Source organism: Vidua chalybeata, chromosome 8 (assembly GCF_026979565.1).
Source record: "Vidua chalybeata isolate OUT-0048 chromosome 8, bVidCha1 merged haplotype, whole genome shotgun sequence".
NCBI lineage: Eukaryota > Metazoa > Chordata > Aves > Passeriformes > Viduidae > Vidua > Vidua chalybeata.
This window is the reverse complement of record NC_071537.1, coordinates 7251926-7274708: the sequence shown is the minus strand read 5'-3', so window position 1 is coordinate 7274708 and position 22783 is coordinate 7251926. Positions and strand designations below refer to the sequence as shown.

Genomic DNA, 22783 nt, shown 5'->3' with positions numbered 1-22783 from the left:
CACACTGGAAAAACATTTCTGAAATGCATGAGCAAGGAGAATGCTGCTCATGCTGAGGGGAGTCCCACCTCATCTTAGAGCAGTGTTAACCCCAGGGTGCTCATGAGGGACCTGCCAGCAGAGTGGGTTAGGGTGATGAACAGAGCAAAAACCAGCATGCATGAAAAGGTACAGCAGATTCTTTGCAGGTAATAAATTATTATTAATCCTGCTGTTTCACTACTTCTTCAGTAAAGTGATTATTTCCTAAAAATTGTCAACAACTTTCCAACCACAGGGTCATTCTAACTCTGTTAAAAACTCTTGGGTAAATGTTCTGCTATTTATATGCCAGCTCAAGGCAATCAAGAATTAAATTAAACCAAAGCAGGTATTTTGTTTCCTAAAAGATGTATAACAAGTGTTATCACTCATCTGGATCAGGAAACAGTTGTATGATAAGCGCTTCCCCAAGCCAGTAGTGTCACTGAATGCATTACCCCAGCAGGTCAGATATTTCAAACTTTCCTAAGAATTGAGAAGTTCCAATCTTTATTTTATTTGTCTGATCAAAACTGGAAAATTAAATAAAAAGGGGACGGTATTCCAGACCTGAACAGCTGCCAGCTGCTTCAGGGAACATGTTCCTCACTTAGTAATTTGCAATCCTAGGACAGGTCATATATTGTGAGGAAATGTGATCACATCTCCTCAAAACTGACATCAAAGTAGTCATTAAGAAGATGGAATAGATGAAGGACAAATGTTAGAGACCCAAAGTGTACACAAGGAGAGAAAATTTGGTCCACAGGTCCGGGGTCCAACAGTCTGCAATAACAGACGGGAAAGGGCTATCAAACATTAAGCTAAAAAAAGGAACATTAGAAATAACACAAATCACAGAGTGATGTCTAATAGCCTTTCAGTCACCAGGCAGTGCTGGGAAATGAACAAATCAACATGCAAACTGCCTCATATGTGACGTGGAAGACAAAGGACAACAGACATTGGGGCTGGCTTGAGGAAGACAGTAATGGATGTAGAAATGAATGTGGTCCCATTGTGAAATTCACAAAAAGCAGGAGATGTTCTTAAATTTGTCTATAATCCCATACCTTTGGCTTCCTGCAGCTTTTAACAGATAGTTGCACTAATAATTGCTTGCATTCTACATGAGATTGGTACATGAGTAAACAGCATGGTTCAAAATTCATTAAATGGAGATAGAGAATTTAGTAAAATAGGCAAATTTAATTTGCATTGTTAATGAAAACTGGACAGTAGATAAATAAGAAGAGGAATGATGTTAAATTAAAACACATTAATATGTCTCTCCCTCATCCATGTGGTGGTTCAGAACACTATTTCGGCCTTGCAACAGGATCTGAAAAGAAGTGTGAGAAAGTGAAAATCAAGAGGATTTTGCAAATGGAAAGAAAATAGTAGGCTCAAAAAAAAATTCAAATTAGCAAATGCTTAGTGAAGGGTTGAAAAAACAGAAAGGTACTGAGGAAATTAAAAAGGTCACTGAGGTAAGACTTTCTTATCACAAAGGTAATTAAAATGGGTTAAGACAGGGGTTAAAAGTGTAACAGATACCAAGGTACAATTAGGGTTGATGAATACAGGAAAGACAGGACAAGGAAAGTGTGTACACAGCACACAAATTGTGCATCCAGCAAAAACAGAGTGGCTGAAAGAGCAGCTAGTAGAAAATCAGTCTGTCATTTAAACCTGGGGGCAGATGTGAACCCAAGCAGATTACATGCTTGGTTTCCTGGGGTGGATTTTCTTTTTCCCCTGCAACGTGTGTGCCTTTCCCTTCCCCCCCCTCTCCACTAGCTGGCATCTTGGAAATTCTGCTGATGGACATTAAGGGATCAGAGAAACCATGGTAAAATAGGACATGCCTGGTTTTCTGAGCTCTAGGTATCAAACAGCTCTGGGATGGTCTCAGAAGTCAGCAATGAGACCTCCAAATTTTAGACAAAAGCAGTGCTGTCCTGAACACAGCCCAGAGGTTGCTCAAATTCAGGTGAATTAATAAGGAGATGGATGGTGAGTCTAGGAGAAGGGACAAGGGGCTGAAGTTTCTTTGGTCCAAAGCAACTCCAGCAAAACTTTATTCATGTGGGAGTGCAGAAGGTCCAGATGGCTTAACCAGATTTTAACCAAAGCACTGACTCAAATATGGCTATCCACAGTCTCCTCTTACATTACTTATTTTTTGTATTTTCCTGTTAAATAAAAAAAAAAAAATTAACTTATCCCTATACTACAGGAGCCTAAAGCAATGAATTGAGGTTTTTCAATTTCCTGTAAAGCGTACATATCTTTAAAATTATATACATAACAGCCTGATGCAAACATTAAAGCAGCTTCTACAGACTATTCTCCATTTTATTGATAAAGCACCTCATGCAAAAACTGTGACTGGCTCTATTTCAATTTAAAGTCATTAATTTTAGGTGGGATTCCACTACTTTCAATGAAGTTAACTCATTTACATCCCTATGAGGAAAGACTCTCATTCACTGTACCTTCCATAGAGAAGCCTCAGTTTCCTGAACAAACTCTGTGGAGGTGCAATTTTTGCTACCTTTAATGAAATGGCTAAACGAAATAATATTTATTTTAATGAACAATAGTTTATCTTAATTAAATGGAGATCCTGAAGCTCTGATGAACAAATGGATCCGTAGCATCTTCTTACCACCCACAGTCTAACTCTTATTCTTGTGTTTTATATCTATTAGGCAGACATTTGAAAGATTATACCCCTGATTTCTGCCTTACTCCACTTTCATAACTGATTGATATCAGAAGCAGAAATTTATTGCTTCAGCACGAGAAACATGTTAGTAATTTTTTTATTTAAAAGAATTACTACTAAGAAGCAAAAACTCTTGTAACACCAGTCAGCTCCTCTTTTGCAGGTCTCTAGGGGGTAGCAGGAAGGAAGAAAAATGTGGTTTTTTTCCCTTTGAAAAGTAGATCTCCTTTTGATTTTCACTACTTAGGCAACCTTTCCATATTTCAGATGTGTGGAAGTGCTTTGCAGCATGGTCATCCCCAGTAACACAAGAACACCTCACAAGAGGAACTGGGTCATCTTTGGGGTTAAACTGAAAAATGAAAACAACTAAACTGCCAGCAAAATTTTCTAGGTCCAGCAAGAACTTGGCAGCTCTTACCCAGAAGTATCAGTGAGTAACAGTTACTCCTTGCCAGCAGCCAGACTTCTTAATCTCATTGACAAGATCAGATTTCAAGGCTATTCAACTCTCTGTTTCAGAGTCAAATGACAGTCTGTCATAACTGTTCAGATGTTATAGCCTTTGCATACTGTCTTAATCTCTTCAGTGGTAGAAGAATATCCTTTGAAGCCATCACATCTCATTTTACCCATTGCCACATGGACTTACCTCACTTGGTAGCTGCTAGAGTAATAAGAATGGTAACAATAAGCCACTGAGGATAGCTTTCAGTCATTTTTCAGCAAACCCAACCTATTCCAGAAATATTTTCATTTCGATCTTATCTCCAGAGACATTTATTTAACAGCAGGATCAGCTTCAGGGCCTCAGCTGGCACCTTCATACCCAACAGAAGGGGATATACTGCAATGCAGCAGGTGCAGGCTGTAAGCTTAAAAACACTTTATCTGGTGGCCTTTCAAATTTATTTGTTTCAGAGTTTTGACATTCACTTATTATTTATTGCCCAACTATGATATTTCTACAACACATTCAGCTTCCTGACATGAGCTCTCTCTTTCAGGAATCAAATACTGAGGGTGGCATGTAGAATCTGGCTTCCACAAAGGCATCCTTGTGCCTGATGACACTCAGGAAGGTGACAACAAATAAAAATAACTACATTGGGGAGGGAAGAGCAGATTTGGTCTCAGCTCATCTCACTGACAGGCATCTCTGAAAGCACTTAGAGTGGACAGAAGGATAACATGGAAAGAATAGCAGTGGGAATTGATAAAAGGCTGGATTGATCTATTGCTTCATACCTCAGATTCAGGTACCTTTCTCTGAAGGTGTTTACCTAAACTTGCAATGACAGCTGCAATATCAACCAAGCTGCACTTCCACTTGTTAACTTCCTACTCCTTGCTCCTGTCTACATTCAACCCTCTAAATAAGCTTTACTTTTTAAGCTTGCATTTATTTCAAATCCACGCACTTTTCTCTCCTTATCTTCCATCCTTAATTTTCTTGTAATGTACAAGCTTACCCCAAAAATCTCTGTAAGGCAATGCAGGGCCACTCCATGTAGGTGGGGAAACTGGCCTAGTATCATATCATACAGTATTATATTCCAGCTTTTATTTCACACAGGCCTTCCAGATGCAGGTTGGGTTTTTTTCTCATGAGCAAGCCCCCACCCTTCCTTGCCCTCTTACCAATGAGCCCCGAGTAAGAGAGCAGGCAGTCAGCATAGTTCTCCTTCAGACAGCCACTAACAGAGCGTGACTCGGGCTGGCAGTTTGTGAAGAAATCTGCAAGGCGAGATCTGCAACAGCAAGAAAAATGCATATCTTTAAAAATCAAGCCTGAAGGCATTCTTACCTTTTAACACTCTCTGGTTTTGGACAAGGCTTAATATTCTTTAACTTAAATGCATATTGGACACATTTCAGCTATTGACAGTCTCTTTTTAAGACACATCTCTTTCCAGAATCTATTTTTGAAGTCAGAACAAGAAAGTGTAACAAAACAGCAAAAAGTAACAGAACAACAGGGAAATGCCTGCCCTTTACTAAAAGAAATGTTCTGCATTTTCATGCCAAGAAAAAAAGACAAAGACTGATTTTATCATATGAGGAGTCATTTCGCCTGGATCTGAACTCTAACTGGAGTCTTTTATTCAGAACACAGTTTCTGCTGTTTTACTGATTACACAAAGCTGTATGTTTGTGCTCACAGAGCAAGCAAGACTCTTACTGCAGGACTGGAAGCAGGACCTGCTTTGGTGGTGTCCCACATTTCCAGAGTGGGCTCACCCTGCTCTGGCCTGGCCTGCAGCAGCAGCTGGGGCAGCAGGCAGGACCAGCTGGCACAGCCTCCTCACCCCCAGAGCCACAGCACTGAGATCTGCTTGTTCTTGTAAAACCTGCATTTATCCAAACTCCAGAGTACTGACTCCAGGGGTGAGATGAAAGGAAATTGTGCTCTGCATCGAGTTCTGCTGCTGAGTGGCCACTTTTATCTTCACTCACCTCAGCCAGCCCATGGGCAAGGAGGGGAGAGCACTGATTCCATGCTGGAGGTGCTTTAAGACGAGGGGTGAAGTTGTATTGTGATCAACTGATCACTACCATGCTGGAAATTAAAAGGGCTAACAGACAGGATCTCTTCTGGTTATTTGTGGTTTAAAGCCCATATAATGCTCCCATTCAGGTCTGTGAAATTTGCAAGGCATTGATGAGCTGGGTCAAGGTCACACATCCTACTGTCACTCCCCTGCCCATCTTAGCCTTACAATTTTGGAGTAGTACTTTTGTTTATTTACAAAGTGTTATTTACTCCTTCATCCCTGAAAAAAAAATCGCCTCCCTACTTCAATCTTCTCTTCTGTGAAACAGGTATAAAAATGCTCTTTTGCATCTGACAACCCACAGTAATGTCTCAGGATAAGATGCTGAATGTTTGCAAAGCCCTCTCAAAATCAGAATAATATAATCTATGAGTTTTCATTACTGCTCCAGGATTATGCAGATTTGCAATATAAATGCTCTTTTTCAGTTTTGCAACAACCCCACAAAAGTTAACAGAAACAAGTGATTTGCAAGTGATTACTTTATTTGTTTACATGCTCCGGAGACTAATTATCTTTGTTTGCTTTATTGTTTCACCTACCCCAGAATGGGACTGGATACACATCATTAATTGGCCTGAAAGTAACGATGGGCAAACATCAAAAGGTTCAGAGGCTTTGAGAAAGCATCCTATAAATAAACTCCATGCAACCTATACCTGAATTTATGAGAGCTGTTCTCATGGCCTTATTTTAGTTCCATCTCTTGCTAACTGTACTGACACCAGCAAATCCATGGTTGCCTTCAAGCCACAGTCAACCCTAAGCTTTTCATTCCCTCTCTTGCCTTATTTAACCACTTAACCTTGAGATGGAAATCTGTACCCGGTTGCCTTTATTAGCTTTAAAAAGTCAACCTCTCTAGCAAACCTTCATACATACATACATATATATACACATATATGTGTGTGTATATATGTAATATACTTCTAGTTCTAAATTTACAGAAAATCCCTACTTAGCTGGTGAATATGTACTGTACCTGCCAGGAGACAGGCTGAGAGGAAATGGGTCTCAAGGTATGAAAGAGATAAATGGCAGCGCCATGAAGAAAATCTGGGAAAGGAAACCCTCTGTCACTACAGTGATTCCTCTCCCAGTCAGTAATTAAGATAGTGGCTCAAATCCAGCTTTTGAATCAATTGGGAACAAAGAGAGTTGACAGTTTCTAAGGATTTTTCTAATTCTACTAATACCTGGATGAAGTGAGGTTTAGAACCGAATAGAGCCTATTACATCTATCTAGTATGAAAAACCTCTGCCATGGTAGAAAGGGCAAGCCTTCTGCATATACAGTATTCTTGTATTTCTAAAACAAAGTAGCTCCTCAGATCTGAATTTCATTATTTATGTGACCACAAATAAATCTTTTTGGCAATGGATTATACAATCAGCATCTTGATAATCCTGAAAACACTTCTTGTAATCATTTCATCATTCTTGAATGTCCAGTTCTCCCTTAGGTTATTAGGTGCATTGGTCCAGAGATCATTTAATCTATTCCTCTTCTCTAAATGTTTTTAAGGACTTATAACCATGGAATAAACCCAGCCATTTACTACCCAGCCTGCTTAAAGAACTTATTTGTTGTAAACCCAAAAGGAGGCTAAAGATAGCTCTGCTGATCTCTTTTGCATACACCTTCATTTCCATGTGCATTTCTGAAGAATTTTTGTGGTCATAAAAAGTAATGATGTGACAACATTGCACATTTAAGTTTTCATAAGTCAAATATAGTTCAGATAGCTCTGGTCTGAGCATTACTGGACATTATCACACAACCCTTCCCTAGCCAGTCATCCAAACTTCACACAACCCAAGCTCTCACCCTCTCCTGAGCTGTTAACTACACCTGATACTTTTGTGGATTCATTTGCACTGGAGATGAAGTTAAGGCCAGAAATAAAAGCAGAGACCTCCATCTGCCATAAAACATTCCAATACTTTCAGTGAATATCTGCTGATTAACACTCACTGAAGATCTGCCCCCAAAACATTTCCAGTAGACTGGCAGTGATGAAAGTGTGCTCATCAGTGAACACCAAAACACTGGTACTGCTATTTATCTAGAGAGAGAGACAAATTAGCCTAATGAGAACCATTAATCCTGAAGTATTGCACATGAATATAAAGAACTGTTTGGGTAAAAGAGACAATCCTTTTAGGGATGCAGAATGAGAGCAATCTGATAATAGCAGTCCTATCAAAAAATACACACTGTGTTGAATTAGTGCTCCTTCAGCAGGAGGCAACTTGTAGGTGGCAACTTGAGGGTTTCTAACCCATGACTGAGCAGTTTTGTTACCCAGAGAATAAACAGAGCTTGCCACATGTACCTTCAATGTGCACAGTTTTACATGTGAAGTGTACAAAGATGTATCTCACTGCTGGAGAGAGATTGACAGGCAGTTTTATATTGTTCATACCATGTAGCAGGACCACATCTAAAAGGAACTATTAATTCATTTTTCTGTCACAAAATCCTCATTGTGCACAGCCACATTTATGATGTGTTCCCTTTTCCTTGCATAAACAAGGGGTACTACTCAGAAATCTTCCTCCCAGGAAAAAAAAAAAAAAAAATCACCTCTTCATAGGGCAAAAACCCCACAAATTAAATTAGTCCTATCTTAGCCCTGGAAAACCTGCAGATGTTTTGGAAAGCTTGTTTTAAATATTTTGTACACCACTAGCTGGAAAAGTAAGAATAATCCCATCAGCAAATTCAAAGAAAATCTGCTCAAACAACAAACAGCCTTTCTGAAAAGAAGAGAAAAAATCCCAAACCTGCTATTCTCTAATGCTTTGTATCAGTACCAGTAAAATAATTTGTAACTGTTAAAAATACAAAGGAAGCAAAGTTAATTTGCTCTCCTTATGATAGTGGCTCTTCAAATACTCAGTTGGATAATTCAAAACTTGCACATTTGCTTACAAATAAGCTTTTTTAATAGCAGTATTGTATTGAATCTGCATATAATTTTTGAAGCAATTTAATTTTATATTAGCACAACTTGTTGCACAGGCAACATTGATTAGGTTTTTTGTTCTCAAGGTTCTGTAAAAGTTCTTTGATGTCTTTGATATTTCTCAGTTCTCCCTCTTTAAGGTTGGTCAATTCAGCTTTAGCATTGGTGCAATGTTTAAAAGTATGAAAAGAATTGTGAAGTTGCAGAAAATATTTACAATTTTTAGTTTGGATCTGGTGCAAATAATGACCTACCAGAAAGCAACACCCTGAACCAGATTCCTCCTCAACAAGCACCCACCTCATTGGGATGGTGTTGATTTCTCTTCTTTTCTTCTCTCTGACTGTGTTGTTACAGGTACACAAGGGCTGAGCCCTGAGGAGAGAAACCTCTCCCAGCCTTGCCTTGGCACTGGTGATGCTCAAACCAAGCAAGGCACTGAACTCAGGTCTCCTGCTGGTTGCCCACACACAGGTTGTGATGTCCAAGTGAGTGCTCACAACCACCCTGCCCTGTCAGGAATGCAGAGAGCGCCAGTGCTCCTGTGCCACACCTCAGGGATGTCAGGTGAGGTCTGGACATGCTCACTGCCACCTCTCCTTGCATTGCTGCTTGTGTTTAGGCACCTATTCATAGCAGAACCATAAAGAGTAGGTAAATGCCAGAGCTGAGAGACTGAGGTGACTACACTAATTAGTCAGAGCTGCTCGAGCGTCTAGACACCATTTGGCAGTGCAGTCACGTAAGGGAAGTGCTGCATCAATATTCAAAACAGAAAAGAGGTATAAATCCCACACTGAAAAAAGCCAGACTAAGTCAATGAATGTGTGTCATAGTGATAAATGGCACCATTACAGAAAAAAACAACAAGTCAAAATACTTGTTCTTCTTTCATGGGGGTCAACTGCAGTGTCCTACTCTGGCTACAAATGGCTCCCCTATGGCTGGAGTGGTGCTGCTTCTGCTGGGAGGCAAGAGTTGGTTGCAAGGGTTGGTATGTGGCCAAATTAATGGCTTCATTGTTGGAGGAGCATTTCATTTTCTCTTTTTTTCATAAACAGTGAGAAAATGAGGCAAAGGCCACATAAGCAACTCTATCAACCAGTGGGATGAAAAAAGTCTCAGAAGAACTCCATAACGAGAGATGACTCTCCCTGCACGTAGTGAAGTAGCTTTGACCCATCTTTCTTTCATTAAAGGACACTAGAGCTGTGTAATATTAATAAATCTTACACCTCCTTAGCTATCTAAACACACTGTTGAGCACCTGTGAGCAACTACAAATTTTGACATTTTTATTTAAGAGGTCACTTTCCCATGTATTTATTAAACAGCAACTAAATTTTTCCCACAAAAAGGCTGGTTTGTGTTTGGTTGCTACCCTCCTTCTCAAGCAATGACAGCATCCAGGCCCTGAGACACTGATGTTCCTGCTCTGTTCAGCCATGGGCTGATGTCCCATCCTGTCCCCAGGGAGATGCCCCATGCCCGGGACTGCCCCACTGGAGGGATGAGCCCAGCCTAAAAGGGTCTGTCCTGCCTGTCCCTGGAGCCCTCAGGAGCCCCAGGAAGAGCCCATCCCATGCTGCATCCTGACATCCATCTCAGCATTTGTACCTTTTGGGGAGTGGGAAGGGTAAAAAAGTAAATTTCTGCTGGCAAACCATTTGCTTCCCAAGACCTGAATATTAAAGGCAGTTTCTCTCACATGAGCTGATCCAAATCTTTTCTAACACTGGCAGAAACCATTACAGGATTTTAGGCCCCAAATACCAGCTACCAATGGAAAGAAGTTGGTTTTTATCTGGTTTTGCTGCTGTTTTGTTATTTTAAATGTCTGGCAGCCTAAACCCAAGCAAATATTTGATTCTGGGTTCAACATGCCTCTCAAAACTGTGTTGTTCATCTGGAAGCAAAATATGGACAATGCCCAATTACACAGAGGCAGCCTGTTTGGATTGTGGGATAACTAGACACAAGAACAAACACCAGGGACCACACAAAATTCACTGAGATGCCTTCCAGCAGCAGGAGTGCTTGCTCAGAGCGTCAGTCACAGGCATAAAGCCACCAAGGCTGGTCCCTCCAGAGGGGCACCCACACTCAACCCAGCTCTGTGCCTGTACCATGTCCCCACATTTGCCAGCATTTATGTCACTACTCAGGCTTTTTGTTTATAGAGGCCTGCTGGACATTTAACACCCCAGAAAATGGAGATCTAACTCTTTGAAATTCAGTCATGCAAAATGAAAAGCATTTCCACCTATGGATATCTGTATTTTAAAATGAAAAGTACAAACACTATATTCTTTCTATTCTTCTATTAAGAAATTAATACCCTACACCCATGTTCTTGTGCACCTTGTGAAAAGCAAAATAAAATAAGTTCTGTATCATTTTCTGTTAATATTATCCTTTCCCTTTGTTCATGTCATCTGCTGGAGACCAGTTAGATCTTTTTACACAGTATCTGCTACAGAAAATCAAAAGAACTTAACAAAACACTAATGCCATAGTTTATCAATGTTAATTAAATCCTCTAAGCGACTCAAGATCATGCATGAGAGTAATTTTAATTTAATATATTAGGTCTCCTTTGGGTTTAAGGGAAACTACTAAGCTCAAATGTGATTCTAAACAAGTATGATTTATTTGAAATTGGGTTATATAAATATTTATATACTTCTGACCTTTTGTGTAATTAAACCAATTTTGAAAAATATGGTGAAAATCCTGAGCACAAGGTAATGCAATAAAGAATTAAAACAGTGATTCTCCGATGCTGTTACACAGAACAAAATTTTCTCTTTCTCTTTGGGAAAAAAAAAAAAAAAAAAAATTACCTCACATCATTTTTTAGAGGCCTGTTTGAGAGAACATCTGGAAAACATTCCACAGGAAATCAAACCTATATTAAATATGTTTTGCAGGGCTCTGTTTCCTTGCATCGACCTTAAGCATTCATAATGTGTTTCTGTCTTCCCAGCTGCAAAGAAAACACTTCTGTCAGAGCCCTCTACAAAATGACAGGCTGAATTGTCAGCCAGTGATTTTATCAGGGGATGCTGGTAAGATTTCTATTTAGTCCACCTGTCTCTGTACCAAAGCTCTCCAATAACATGAACAAATCCACCAGCTGCTTTCCAACTATCATGAATTTTTACACTGTTTGTTTAATTTCCTTTATGCCGTTTAATTTTCTAAATAAAAATGACTAGCATTTTTAAAGATGCCCAAGCCTCATTGTCTCCTGGCAGGATGTTACTCAGGAAAGAACTATTCTCACTTCATTAGCTGGGCAAGCAGAACAGTCTGAATTACAGGCTGGTAGCCTAAGAAAATCACTGTCACTCTCAAAAAACAAGCCAAGGAAAAGAAGTGCCACTGCAAGTCCTTGAGTGTGCCACTGGACGCTTCAGTGTTTATGAATAACTACATTGTGAGTGCACACTGAAAGGATGTGCTTCCAAGTACCTGAGAAAGACATCCATGGCAATAATATTCCCTGTAACCACTTGAATAAACTATAATAGACTATTACTAGCTCAAGCATGAAACTGATGGGAGTTTGGAGATGGAAAATAATCTAAAAAGTCCAATACAAGTTCTCTCTTCACCAGAAAAGTTTCTCTTGGTAGATGTACTGGAACATCAGGTTTCCTGGGGTTATGCAGGAATGCTCTTTGCCTAAGAAAATCTCTCAGTGGTGTGTGTGGTGACATTCCTGAAGGAAAAAACTCCATGTCCCCTTGTCAGAGGGGTGGCTCAAGGAAAGAAAAGGTGTCCAGAGTGTCCTTGCACTCAGCTGAGCAGGGTCTGTGGGCAGCCAGCATGGCTGAAACCCATCCTGGAGCTACTCTAAATACTGCTCTGACCTTGGAGTAAGACAACAAGTATAAAATCAGAAGTACAGAAGATAAAAGCAGAGTAGAGTCTTTTTTATGTGGATCCATTTTTTCATGCACAAAACAGCCCCACCAAACAGCAAGTCAAGAAGTTCTGGCAGCAGCAAGCCAAGAGACCATTGATCTTATTCAGCATGTTTTACTTCCTTTTAGAAATAATATGGGTAGATAATGATAGTACAGAAAGCACTGATTTGTAGTGTAAGATTGCAAAACAAACAATTTTTACCAGTTAAGGATGATGTGCCGCATCAAGAGGTTTTTTTTTTTTTTGATTCCACTCAAAAAAAATGTGAACACACAAGGCAGAGAAAAAAATGTGAGGCGAGGAGTTGACAGCCTGTGATACACCCAGACATTTACAGAGGTTTTTCTGAAATGAACTGTCCATTCTGAAAAATATTTTGAAATGCTGCATGATGGCCAGCTACTGAGATGTACCTCCAGCATTTCATAATGGTCATAATTGGCAAAGGGTGCATTGTAACTGAGAGGACAACCACTGTGATTTATGCTTGAACTGGAACAAAAGAAAGTGAACTAAATACTCAAATAATATAGCTTGAATTTAACAGGGTTCTTAGTCGTATGTGCTTTACAATAGAAAAGCTTTCTTTAATGGTTTATACAATGTGCTTGAAAAAATACAATGTAAGCACAAATGTTATCTTTTGATGTAAGGTCATCGATTAATAACCTCAGACAAGGGTCACAGTCAGCTCACACAGAAAATCTATCATCAACAGTAAACACACACCAGAAAACCCCTTCTGTGTCACTTGTTTTAAAGCCAACAGATCATTAAAGCATAGGAAACAACCACAGGAAACAACCACCACCTCTGCTGAGAAGTCTTTGCAGACACTGCCACATTTACATCTCCCTTCCACTTAGAGGAGTTACTCCAGTAACACTGTAGTGATTATTAACATAATTAAAGCAATGCAATTTCTATTCAGTAAACATGAGAATGCTAAAATTTGAAGATATGCATGTGGCTGTCACTTGCTCTGTTGAGAAACAAAGTTTTATTTTTAGCTCCAGTGCTTACATTTTCTTGCAGCTATTTTAATAGATGAACTGCCACCAGAAATATTCTCTCTCTGGGCCCTGATGCAGAATGATATAAATAACCTTTACAAAGTCCAGCATAATGGAATGGCAAAATCAGTTGACATTCTCCTAATTAGCACTGCCTGAAGATTTACCTACACAGAACAGGAAGAGCCAAATTCACCCCTGGAATAAATCCACTGAAGTCACTGATGTCAGAGGAAGTACACTGGGAATGGACTTGATAGAATAGATCTGTTATTTACATTAAACACAGAGCAGCTTCTTGACTCTAGCATATACATGGCTTGAGGTGAATGAAAAAAGTGTTTTGATTTACTAAAGAAAATGCTATTGTGTGATATATACACCCCTTCTTTGCCCCAGAAACAGCAAGTTAGCCAAATGTGACGGGTGTACATGACAGATCTTCTCTACACTGCCTCTAATAGATCGGGGTGGAAACTACTCATCAAACCAGTGCATGCTAAACTCCTTTCTACAGCAATCTCTCAACTAACATTCCAAAAAATCAAGCAGTAGCAGTAGTCCTAGTGGAACCCCATCCAGCAAAGCAATTAAGTGTTTGCATAACTGTAAGGACATGAGTAGCTTCAAATTTTGATCTCTATTAAAAGTTTAATGCCAAATTTAACTGTCCTGGATTTCAGTATTTTTGACTAAACATGGGTGAAACTGCTTAATTAGAATATGTAGTTTAATCTCTCCCCCCTGCCCTGATAAATCAACAAAACAAAATGGGTCACATTAGTCCTGCTGTAACCCCCATCCTGGCTCATGTTCCTAATCTGTAGTGTTCTTAGTTCTTAAATTATACAAGCAGCTTTTCTTTTCCATTTAAATTAACAAAGTAAGGGTTTTCAGACAAAATGAACACTCAGGGGAGTGTTCCTTATCACTGTCTATAACTACCTGAGGAGGCTGTAGCAAGATCTTCTTTCAAGTAACAAGTGACAGGCTAAGAATGGCCTAAAGTTGTGCCAGAGAAAGTTTAGATTGGATATTAGGAACATTTTCTTCATGGAATGAGTTTTCAAGCATTGGAACAGCTGCTCAGGGAAGTCGTAGAGTCACCACCCCTGGAAGTAGTTAACAGACCTGTAGCTGTGGCACTTGGGGACACTGTTTAGTGGTGGGCTTGGCAGTGTTGGGTTTATGGCTGGACTTGATGTTCTTAATGGTTTTCTGCAACCTAAATGATGCCCTGAAGGATCACATTTAGATACAAGCGCCCCAAGTTTTTGGAGCTGAAATGGTCACAAGTACCTCACTCAGCTCACTGAGTCATTTTCCTAGAAAGAGACTGACATGGAAGCAGGGTATCTACATACAGCCAGCAACACCTGGATCACTGGCATCCAAGTTTATTTTGAGATTGTTGTATGCTCAGACATGCACTCTTTGTTCCCACTTCCACTTCTTCAGCCCTGCAGACAGATAGCACAGAATATTCAGCACCACAGGTTATTTTTAACCTGATCAGCAGAGGATCTACCTGACTGCAGGGAGGCTGCCTGGAGAGCTTGAGCTTGCCTGACAAGGGACCCCAGTGTGAAATACTGTCTAGTTACGGCTTCTTGGAGCATGAGCTCTCTTCACTGGTACAGCACAAAGCCAAGGGAAAGTTGGGTGCACGACTAAAGCTAAGCCATTTTTTTTAATTACTGTATCCTTGTGTGTCTCCTGCTTTTGGAGAAATGTCAATCACCCAGCAAGCTTTTAATCTGCAAGCCCCTCCTGAGCTGACCAGAGAGAGTATACATGAGGGCCAGCCAAGCAGATCTGGGCACTGCAGAAGGAGATCCACACACACTTCAAAAGGGACAAAGCAGTCTTGTTTTGCAGGATGTTTGGATTTTTCTGATTCCAAAGGGATTTATGAATACCTTATAAGGAGGAACTGCTTGATTCATTTTGAGTTTTATTCAGATGGAAGAAATTTAAAGTTACCTTTGTTTCTGAGGGGGAGGGGAGAGCAATAAATATTATGTCTATTTGCTCTGCTAACAGAAGGCATCAAAGTAATGAATCATGTAAAGGACTGAAAGGAAAGAAAATAATACAATATTGCAGTATTTTCTATCTTTACTTTGCCTTTCTTGAAAGTTTTTTGCTTATTTTGCAAAGACTGCATTAATATTTTTTCCAGGCTAGCAGTTCCACACACACATATTCCACTACAACATCAACTTTCCCCTGCAGAATACACCAGCTTCTTTCCCACCTCCCTTCAGACCCCATTTTTTGAATTTTCTGAACTGTCACCATGCCTCACTATTAGTTCATTAAAATGAATGAACACCTGTTTTGTCTTTTTATTCCACTTAAATGAATTAACTTCTAGCAATATAGACATATATGCATACATTTACATGCTTGTATATACATATATGTATAAAAACCACTCTTCAAATTCAGGCTATGTGAGGTGAGCTTGTGGGCATGGGCCAAAAAGCAGGCTTACAGTTTTTCTGCTCCACTTGGTGTTCTAGAGACACAGGAACTCTCCTGAGCGCAGGTGCAGAGAGCTCAGGCTCACCCTACTACACTGCAAGCATCTACACCCACTGCAGGGTGAATCAGGCACGAGAGGTTTTGCACCCACTCCCTGACTCAGTCTCCAAACACTCAGTGCAGGCACACCCTGCACTTCTCTAGAAATCAAGGGTGTCCTTTTCTTAATGACCTTAACAGCATTACAGAAACTGCCCTGTTGTCCTGGTTTTGCATAACCACAGCAAACTGATCATCTCAAGGAGCTGCTAGAGTGCTCCAAGAGCCTAATCGATATAAATGCCCCAGAGGGACCCAAACCCAGCTCTGTTATCCCAAACTGTGTAATGCTACTGTGTCCTTCATAAAAATACCCACCAAGTGCCCTTTTAAAATGCAAAACAAGAGTCAGGCTGAGAGGGAGCGCTCAGGCTTTTATCTGACCAACTGAATTGTCACCAATATCAGCTACAAGGTTCAGAAAGGGAGGCAGCACCTCTGTTTTCCCTCTCATTTGCTGAATTACAGATGATCACTGGACCGTGGCAGGATATTGAGGGAGGAAAAGCACAACATGCAGAGAAGTGTGTGAGGAGGCACCATAAGTGGCTGTAATGGAATTCAAACGTGTCAGAGAGGCGGTGAAAGTCAGGTAATTGCAGGAAGATCTGGGAAGAGGAGATGAAAGGAGACTAAGCAAGGGGAAGAGGTGGGAGGAGGAAAAAAAGCAATGGAAAAAAGTGAGAAAAATGAAAGAGAAGTATAAGGAATAGAAAATGCAAAGAAAAGGGGAAATTTCTTTTTCCCCTCTTCCATCTCCTCCTGCAAATCCCTCCAGCGCACTGCTCCCTGTTCTGGAACTGAGGATTGCTCCCTCCTAGAACAAGATAGTGGGCTCCCCCATTCTGAAGCAGGACAGAAAGGATTGCCTGCACATTTATAACATCTCACCACAGACCTGTCTCTAGTGCTGAAGCACGAGGGTGCAGGGTTTGCAGTCAGCAGTGGCTTTTGCTGCAGGAGCAGTCCACAGGACCCACACAGAGAAGCCAAACTTTTACCAACAGGTTCTGGGGTGTAAAGCACCTGCAGATTTTCACATGCCTCACAGAAAAGGAGCACAGACACAGTAACTCCCTTTCCAAGGTAAATTGTCATTAGAAGTGTTCAACAGAATATTACGAAGGAAAATTATTTCCTTGGCAAGTTCCTGATGTTTTCAGGAAATGCAGCAAGCAGCTGAGCTTCTGTTCTAACATTTCCAGTGGATGAATTCTTCTCTGCACTGACAACAACGTTTGCATATCCTCACAGAGAGCTCTGATACCTGCAGAGGCAGACATCCTTCATGCAGAGCTGAATGGGTGGTTGCAACAAAATTAAGATTGGATAGAATAGGTGACCAAAAACTGGTCAAGAGGTAAAAACACACCAGTGAAAGCACATTTATAAAGATCTGACCCTCTGAACACACAGTGCAGAAAACATTTTTTACTGTATTTTCAAGGAGATGACCCACGTACTGGAACCTAATTGTGTATTTCATTATTATCCCTCCCCTATCCCACATGAAGAAGTTATTTAAATATGTTACGCATATTTTTGTATTTTTTTCAGTGTCAAACAGCTGCAGACAGCAATATGTACCTTTTGCAGAATTAAGGCAAAAAAATTAAGAAGACAACTGTCTTCTGAAATTGGTTAAGAACTATTTTATGGCTATTTAAGCTTCAAAAATGAACTTCAATGATCTGACCAGTCATTTGGAGTATAATTATTGTGAAGGACAAGAAACATGCTCCTACCAGTTTCTTTTATTAGCAAAAAAATGCTGCCCTTCTTTTCTGATCTCTGCAGCACATGAATGGATTGATAGCATTATTTCAATAAATAATGTATCTGTATCATTATCATTCTGGTCAGTGTCTTCTGAACATATCAAGGAAAAAAGCCCAAGTATGCAAATTCAAGACACAGATTATTAAAAAGACCAAACTAATGACTCACACTTTCATTACTCAAGCAAAATAGTATTTGCAGTACTGTCAAATGTGATAGTGGCAAATATGAAGCACCCTGCCCTGCATTTACAGCAGGATGATATTCTTAAAACATGCCAGTCAACTTTCTAGTTGTTAGCTGAAGTGATCAGATCACAAAGTTCTTTAGAGGTTTGTGCTAGTCCAGGACATCACTGGTGAAAGATTCTACATTCAGTGATGGTACACTGACTTTTCTTAGAATATTTGTTTATGCTCACAACAGAAAATAACTCTAATGGCTTCTTCTTGGTTTTTTTTTGTTTTGGTTTTTCTTTTCTTTTTTTCTTTTCTTTTCTTTTCTTTTCTTTTCTTTTCTTTTCTTTTCTTTTCTTTTCTTTTCTTTTCTTTTCTTTTCTTTTCTTTTCTTTTCTTTTCTTTTCTTTTCTTTTCTTTTCTTTTCTTTTCTTTTCTTTTTTTCTTTTCACTGAGCATTGACAGACATGCCTGAGAGACTACAATTGTTTCAAAGCTGGATATGGACTGGGATACAAGCAGAGGCAGCAGACAAATGATAATGAAAGTGAACCATTCAGCATCCTGATGAAGTTGAAAATTAGGACTGTTTACATAAGTCAGAACTTATTTGCATTTCCTGACATTTCAGGTCTCTTTATCCCTTGATTGAGCTTTTCTTATATAACAGATTAATGAATTGAATAAAAAAAAGGAATAAAAAAGGAAAGCATCCTGCCATGTTAATGCTACCTGTAGTTTGGCCAGATTGCTTCCCTGCTCTTAACTCTGCTTCAAGAACAGATTTAGTGATATATACACCAGGGTAAACGTTTTCAAGAGTGTTCAAAACTGAATATTTAAATACTTTATACAGGCCCAGCTGATATTTTATAGAGAGTACAGGCAGACTCAAATCTTGCACTTCTGAGTAAGCAGCTTTCATAAACCATTTTATGAACATATTTTCAGAAAACCTTTAGAACTTGTACCCCTTGTCTAAACTAGCATTATGAAAAGGCTTCAATAGGCACAATAGGCATGCAAAGAACAGTTTCTAAATTACCTGGTTTCACTATATTTTCAAATTATTCTGCCATTTGGATACTCTCTCTGATTTCAAAATGAAATAGAAGTTATCAGAGTTAGAATTACACACTTACTGACTGCTGCTTTTAGTTATTCTAAACATATCTGGAGTTACTATAAAGACTGGTATTTATCAGTGCCAGTAGTTCCAACAGCAAGGAGATCTCCCATTTCTTTCCTGCCCTGTCCAAGTCCCTGTTTTCCTGCAGGACTAGAGGAACAAATCTCACCAATTTCCTTTAAGTGCACAACTCACAGAGACCAAATGTCTTTCACTGCCTGATAGGCTGGGATAGCTTTGGTGCCAATTCCTCCTCTCCATGACAGCAGGGAGGGAAGGTATTAAACCACCAGCAGTTTAGAGAGCCCAGGAGGTTGTAACACCAACATGAGGCGACTCTCAGCAACACACCAGGCTTGCTTTACCTCCACAGGACCTAAGTGCTGCCCACACTGAGTCTGCCCCAGACCCCGCAGGCATTTGCCCACCCATTCCCTTGTACCATTGTGCCCCTCACCCTCATAGCCAGGTCTCACTGAGCCTTGGAAGAGCCAAAACTTTTTAATTTTGATGTTCTAAAGCAAAAGAAGCCACTGTTCATTTACAAATAAATCCATTTTTATATCAGTGCTGGCTGCAACTTCAGGTAGGGATTTTACCAAGCTTTCCCAAGCAACATTGCAATGAAGAAAGAGCAACACCAGACTCATGAAGTTAAATTAAACAAAATGCCATTAAAAACTTAACTGCTGAGACAACATTAGATCAAAGCTGACCAAAAGAAAAACACAGTCATGAGAGAAGTAATGGGATTAATTTAACAAGTTAATTTCAGAACACTACAACCCAAATAACAGGGAGAAGTCTCTCTATAAAATCCTCTCTCCAATTTCACTGGCACTGTAACAGACTGAGAGTGTGGCAGAAAACACAGTAAAGATCCTGTAACTCTACTAATTAACAGGACCTAATTAACAGTGTATAGGGAAGGCAATACATAGAAGCAAAAATGCTAATGGAGCAACATGGAAATAGAAAATGGATTGTTCTAAGGCTACATGTACTCAACTTTCATAAACTCCACCAGCATCAGCAATCAAGGTGCTGAATGCAAGTCAGACTGCTCTGACTTAAATCTGCTGCTGTTGTGGCCAGCAGGAAATGTGTCTCCAGATTCCCCCAAAGCCAGGGAGGACAGGGCACTGCTCACCTCCTCACCTCCGAACAACACTCAGGCACAACTGAAGTGCTGCCGCAAAAAGCCTAAAACCAGCAGTGGAAATCTCGTAAACAAACTTCAAAGTAAATATTTTACCAGGCATAAGTAAGTACTTATTAAGATTTAGATCGTATCTTCAGTGTCCTTGACATTTTACAATGGTGTTTATCTCCCTTGTTTCCTAATTCACAGAATTGGATAATCTACAAGAAATTTACACATTAGAAATGAGCAGGATTCTCGGGCACGACTTCATAAATATGACATTAGCACAACAATGCTCTAATATAAACATACACAATGTTAAGTAGGAGCAAAGCATTTCCTGGGGGCAGAGGAGGCCCTGCTTGCCACGGAATGAGCTCTGTGTGAGAAGCTGCAGGGACCCCACGAGGGGAAAGGACCCAGCTTGTCCCGTGGAGCAGGGCTCTGCACTGCCAGAGCACTCCGGGAAAGAGGCTGGGAATTAGGTCAGTGACTCCATGACCTCCCAGCTGCATCAGCCCAGCACTCTGCTCAGGGGAGGGGAGATGAAACAATTTCAAGGCTAAAGCAGCTCTATGAAGACAGTGGGATTCTGTCGACCATGTGGACTCCTTTTTTTCCAAAGAATTAAAAACACACGAGTAGTCTGTGCATTGTGACTATTTATAAAGTCCAACATGAAGCTTGTATTCCCAGTTATCAGCACTCACATATAAAACGAAAATAAACCCCATTATAATGAAAAATTCTATTTTTACCTGGTCACTAATGGTACATAAAAATTAGACTGAGACATTATTTCGTAATGACACACAATGTTTCCAACAAAAATCTCTAAAAATTAAACTGGGGGTTTAAAGACTCCTCCATAATGCGAGGGAGTAGCTGCGAATAGTTTTGGAGAATGCACACATTGTAAACAAATGAGGGCTTTTGTTACCCTGTTAAGGATGTCAGAGGCATTTGCTTTTTTTCCCTGACTCATCCTTTTCCTTAGTGGGTACTCTGACCCCTAGTCCTGGCAAATCCATCAGCACCAAAAAGTTCTCTCCGGTACCTCATTAATCACTCCCCTGCCGTGTGCTATCTTACCTGCAGATGTAATTCTTCTTGCAGGACTCTTGTAAATTCAGGCAGTTTGGTTTCTCCCTGTCCTCATATGAGCACACAGGAACAATAGTCTGCCGCCTCCTCTCTGTACAGGCTACGTCTCGACAGGAGCAGAAGAGCATCCCGTAGCTGTGCTTTGGGGGGACCTTGTCAAAAAATAGCCGGAGGGCCTTATGACACTTCCGCTTGTTACAGATCTCATTAGACGTGCTGCTGGTGCAGGGGGTTATGTAAGCAGATCTGAACCTCTTGCAGGTATCATTTAGGTTACAAGCTTTGGCTGCATCCAAGCAATTGTTCCCCTTTGAAAGTACTGGCTCCACTAGAAAAAACAACACAACAGCAGTGAGAAAGGCGTCACATTTACACTTTGTGCTTTGTGGTTATTTCACTGTTAACGAGATCCTGAATACATATATTTGTTACATACAAAGCTTTCAGTGCCAGAAACTGGGACCAGTCCTTCTGTTTCTCGGGGTGAAGGTTGAACAAGTGAACAAGAGCATGGGCATGCCGTGAGGGCAGAATGCTGGTGAATAAATGACACTGTGGGCAGGCTGTGCTTCATCTCCTTTGTAGCAGACATGCAGGGTGAGTGTTGGGTAAGACTTGGTCTCACTAAACAGCTCTTAAAATCCCTGGTAAATTGGAAAGCATACGTCTGGCATAGGAACACAGTGAGAACATGGGCTTCTAACTCTGGTTTTGTAAAGCTCTGACATTTCCCAGTTTTTTCCCTTGAACAAGTTAAATGACCTGCCTACTGCAGGTGACAACATTTAAAAGTATTCTGTGTACTGTGCACAAAGTAGACATGCCCATTACTACATTTTTTGAGGTCTGAGGACAGCCCACTCAGATAGGAAGGAAATCAGGTGCAGCCTCATGTCTGGGAGCTCTCTTAAGGCCACCCACAAGTTCCATGATTAGGTAAAACTCTGTTATAAGATCTACAGATGACACCTGAACCCTGGAAAATTTAGGAACTTTACAAGCTTTGAAGAAGCTGACATAAAATTAAAAGGTAATTGTAAAAGAAACATTTTAAAACAAGGATGCCCCTTTCTCACACACACACACACGCTACAAGAAATTACAGTAAAAATTAAACTCAGATGTAAGTTAAGGCTATAATTACACATTTAATTACTCAATACATTATCCAGATATTAAAACCCAATAGATGCTTTGCTTGAAAACTAAGGCAACTGGCATCAGATTGCAAAATTCAATTAAGAATAATCGTAATGCTGCTTTGGACGTTAGGAATGCCAACGTCAGAGATCCAAGAAAATGGATTAATTTCCCACTGCTACAGAATTTGCAAGCTGAACAAAACATTTTGCAAATATCTAAAATCTGCTGCAACCTCCTGGGGGTGGCTGGCCGAAGATAAAACATTTTAAACGATCCAAAGCTCTAAATTACTCTTACAAAAAGCTCTTTTTTCCTAGATCTTTCACTTTTACCCAGAAAATCAGTCCAAGGTCCTTCTACAACTCACTGCCACTCATCTCCATTCTCCTACCACGCTGCCTGCCATTCCCAGATCAGGACATCAACCTTTTCTCTTTTTCCACAGCAGGAAAAACACGGAGCAGCTTGGCTGAGATGCTGCACTGAGGTGCTGCATTTGT

General features: G+C 40.2%; 1 protein-coding gene across 1 annotated transcript in view; it reads right to left on the bottom strand.

The window, feature by feature from the left end:
- The window catches only part of GFRA1 (GDNF family receptor alpha 1), a 131204-nt gene that overhangs the window by 27479 nt on the left and 80942 nt on the right, over window positions 1-22783 (bottom strand). Inside the window, exons 4-5 of the mRNA XM_053949338.1 lie at window positions 21129-21468; window positions 4394-4503 (exon numbers count right to left, since the gene is read on the bottom strand). Coding sequence (XP_053805313.1) covers window positions 4394-4503; window positions 21129-21468 — 450 coding nt within the window. The remainder of the gene's footprint in view (window positions 1-4393; window positions 4504-21128; window positions 21469-22783) is intronic.